Below are 3,097 nucleotides of genomic sequence, written 5' to 3' on the forward strand. Positions count from 1 at the left end.
TTAGGATTGAAGCTCATTTGCTAAATAATTGAACATGATTCTTTTTTCTTCCCTTTGGAACAGAGCATGAAATATTCATAAATAGCTTGATTCATTTATAGCCTCACCAAGGGTATATGTGAGTTTGGCTTAGGCTTAATACATGTCTGTACAGGTTGATACATACAACATGTTACTGCAGTTGCTACTCAGTTCAACCTCCTCTCTTCTTTCCCTCGTCCTTTATTTTCCATTTTCTTCTTATTGGTTTCCAAGCCATTTTGTCGGGTAAAGAATGTATAAACTTCAGAGAAAGTGTTAAAGTGGGAGTTTCTAGGTACGTGCACAACTATTCACAATTCTTGGTTCATTGTGTGTCCGAATCATGACTATCATTGGCTGAGCCCTTAGAAAAGTGTTCTTGGTGAAAGGGGTCATCAGCACCATGTACAGAACTCAACCTAGGAGAGAAGTTCAAACCTGTCATCTGTTCCAGCTCAAGGCCATTAGATCTCATACTAGCTTCTTCTTTGAACTTCATGAAGTACATGGATGACCAGTAATCTTTTGCCAAGTTCTTGAGGGGAAGGAGAAAAAAAAAACACACTCAGACATGGTACCAATCCAAAGGAACCAGTAAAATTATATAAACCCAAGGAAATAACCTACCGTTTTCATCAATTGCATCACCTCATTTAGTGCATTGTTAAAGAGATTAGGGTGTGCAAGATCGGCAGTAGTCAAAATTTCTTGTCGGCTTCGGTGAGAAATGTTTACCTCCATTGCCGCTCCTTTATAAATCAATCAAAAGAAATCAGATAAAGACAAGTCACATAAGCTTCAAAGGTAATAGGATATGAAAAAGAACCAAGAATATTTTGATCTTGCAAAGACAACAATCTAGTTTAGAGTGCATTTCCAGCTATGGAAAGAAACAGGCTATAGCAGCCCACATGGTGCCACAAAGATGATCTGTCCTATAACAAACATGATTGTGATGTACCCATGTTTCTTTATTAAACAGTGAAAACACAAACCAGGCGTCAACCTTCAATTACTAATTCATGGTAAAAGATTTACCAGAGATGTGCATTTATAAGTCATTATTATATTTTAAAAAATGGCAATGTCATTGAAGAGGAAATGGGAGAAAATTGCTCATATGATGGGTGATTTCTAACAAATCAGATTTCTACAAGCATACAGAGCGAAGGCTGCCAAATTTTAGATAGACATTTATAATTGGAAATAGAGGAAGGGAAATACTAAAGATACTGGACACCCGTAAGTAGGACTAGAAACAATCCTAGTAATAAGCTACTCAAGCTTGATTTATTCATCTTATTATAAAGCTCAAACCCACTATTAATCAATCTAATCTTAAGTAGCTTGATGGTTAAAGCTTTAGTTGAGCCAAGTGGTAGGTTTTTTATCTTTCACAACCACACCAAATAAGGTGCATATGCAATGATGGCTTTCCATGTGAAGCAATCTAAGCTGAGGATAGCAGACACTATTTATTTAATTATCATGCCAGAATCATAAAAAGATGAATAGGAAAAGTAGTTAGAATTCCAAAGATGTAAAAATGTACAAACATCTCTGATTGCCAAAACTACCAGTTGAACATCTTTCTAAATGAAGTCACTACCAACATTAACGCTTCAACTGCCTAAAAATTCCTATATTTGAGGCACTTGCAACCCAAAAGAGCCATATGAGCTCTATTCAAAGGTTAGCATCAGACTTTAAGTCGGAGGTAATGCATGTTGAAAATAAATTTCTTTGAATACAAATCCCAAAATAAAAACCACAAACCTGCAACTATGTACTTGTCAATAATATACCGTGCCATGTAGATCCTTCTTACAGGGTCATCTACAGGTAGTTTGCCAAGCTCATGCACCTCATCATAGAAATGCACACTCTCCCCAGCCAAACAACTGTAATTGAAAAGAGAAGAAGTTTTATTCCAAACAATTAATTTTATTTCTCATCTTCAATTCTATTTACAAAAAAAAGGGGGGGGGGGGGGGGGGGGGGGGGCTTGGGGAGAAGTATCCGCATGGGATGGGAGGATTTTAACAAGAATACTCGCTTTGAGGTAGGGGTGGGGGATAGAGTAAGCTTTGGACAGATCAATGGTGTGGAGATTCTCCACTTCAATTGACTTTTCTGGGTGTGTATGAGATTGCATCCAATAAAGAGGCATCGGTGGCCTCTTCTCTTGAATAGTTGGGGATAGAGGAGAAGAGAAGCTGGGATGTTCATTTTACTCGGAGACCAAATGATTGGGAAATGGGTGGTGTGGATAATTTTCTCCATACCTTGGGCTTAAATCTGCCTCCTACTGAGAATGGAGATTGTATGCGATGGAAGTTGACAAAGAATGGGTACTTTGATATTTGATCATTTTACAATAAGTTGAGAAGCCCCTTGCCCATTATTTTTACTTGGAAAGGTGTTTGGAAGGTTAAGGCTCCTCGGCGTGTTTCCTTCTTTGTGTGGACTGCTATATGGGATAGGATCCTTACAAGTGATAATTTGAGGGGTAGAGGGTTGGATTTTGTCGATTGGTGTATCATGTGTCGTAGTAATGGGGTGACGGTGGATCATTTGTTACTGCATTGAGGAAAGGCTTATCGGTTATGGAGTTTGGTGTTTAGATCTTTTGGATTTTCATGGGTTTTGCCAAGATCGGTTGCGGACTCTACTTGGTTGGTGGAATTGGCTTGAAAAGCGTTTGTCTAGCATTTGGAATTTAGCTCCATTATGCTTGATGTGGTGCCTTTGGAGGGAGTGAAATAGGAGGATGTTTGAGGACATGGATAGTTCGGATGACCAGCTATTGGCCTCTTTTAGTGGCACTCTGTTTGACTGGTCTAGGACTTGGGGACTCACCTCTAGTGATTCTCTCCCTATATACCTTAGCTCTCTCATGTATACTTAGTTTCTTTTCCTTTCTTTATCTTTTTACTCTTTCTTTTCCCTTTGTATTTTTCTCTTTGCCTTATGTTTTTCGGCATAAGGTAGTGTTCTTGAATATATATCTTTATTACCTATCAAAAAATAAAAATAAAAATAAAAGGTTAGCAAGTGGATCTAATAGAAAGAGTTC

The 3,097-nt window shown here is 38.1% G+C and overlaps 1 protein-coding gene across 1 annotated transcript in view; it reads right to left on the bottom strand.

Annotated features, from left to right (window-relative positions):
- LOC112000672 (regulator of G-protein signaling 1) overlaps positions 1 to 3,097 on the bottom strand; it is an 11,104-nt gene continuing 8,007 nt past the window's right edge. The window contains exons 9-11 of the mRNA XM_065780250.1: positions 1,798 to 1,922; positions 649 to 770; positions 1 to 556 (exon numbers count right to left, since the gene is read on the bottom strand). Of these exons, the coding sequence (XP_065636322.1) occupies positions 347 to 556; positions 649 to 770; positions 1,798 to 1,922 (457 nt within the window). The 3' untranslated portion in view covers positions 1 to 346. The remainder of the gene's footprint in view (positions 557 to 648; positions 771 to 1,797; positions 1,923 to 3,097) is intronic.

The sequence above is a fragment of the Quercus suber genome, unplaced genomic scaffold (genome assembly GCF_002906115.3).
Source record: "Quercus suber isolate HL8 unplaced genomic scaffold, Cork oak 2.0 scaffold_229, whole genome shotgun sequence".
NCBI classification, from domain to species: Eukaryota; Viridiplantae; Streptophyta; class Magnoliopsida; order Fagales; family Fagaceae; genus Quercus; species Quercus suber.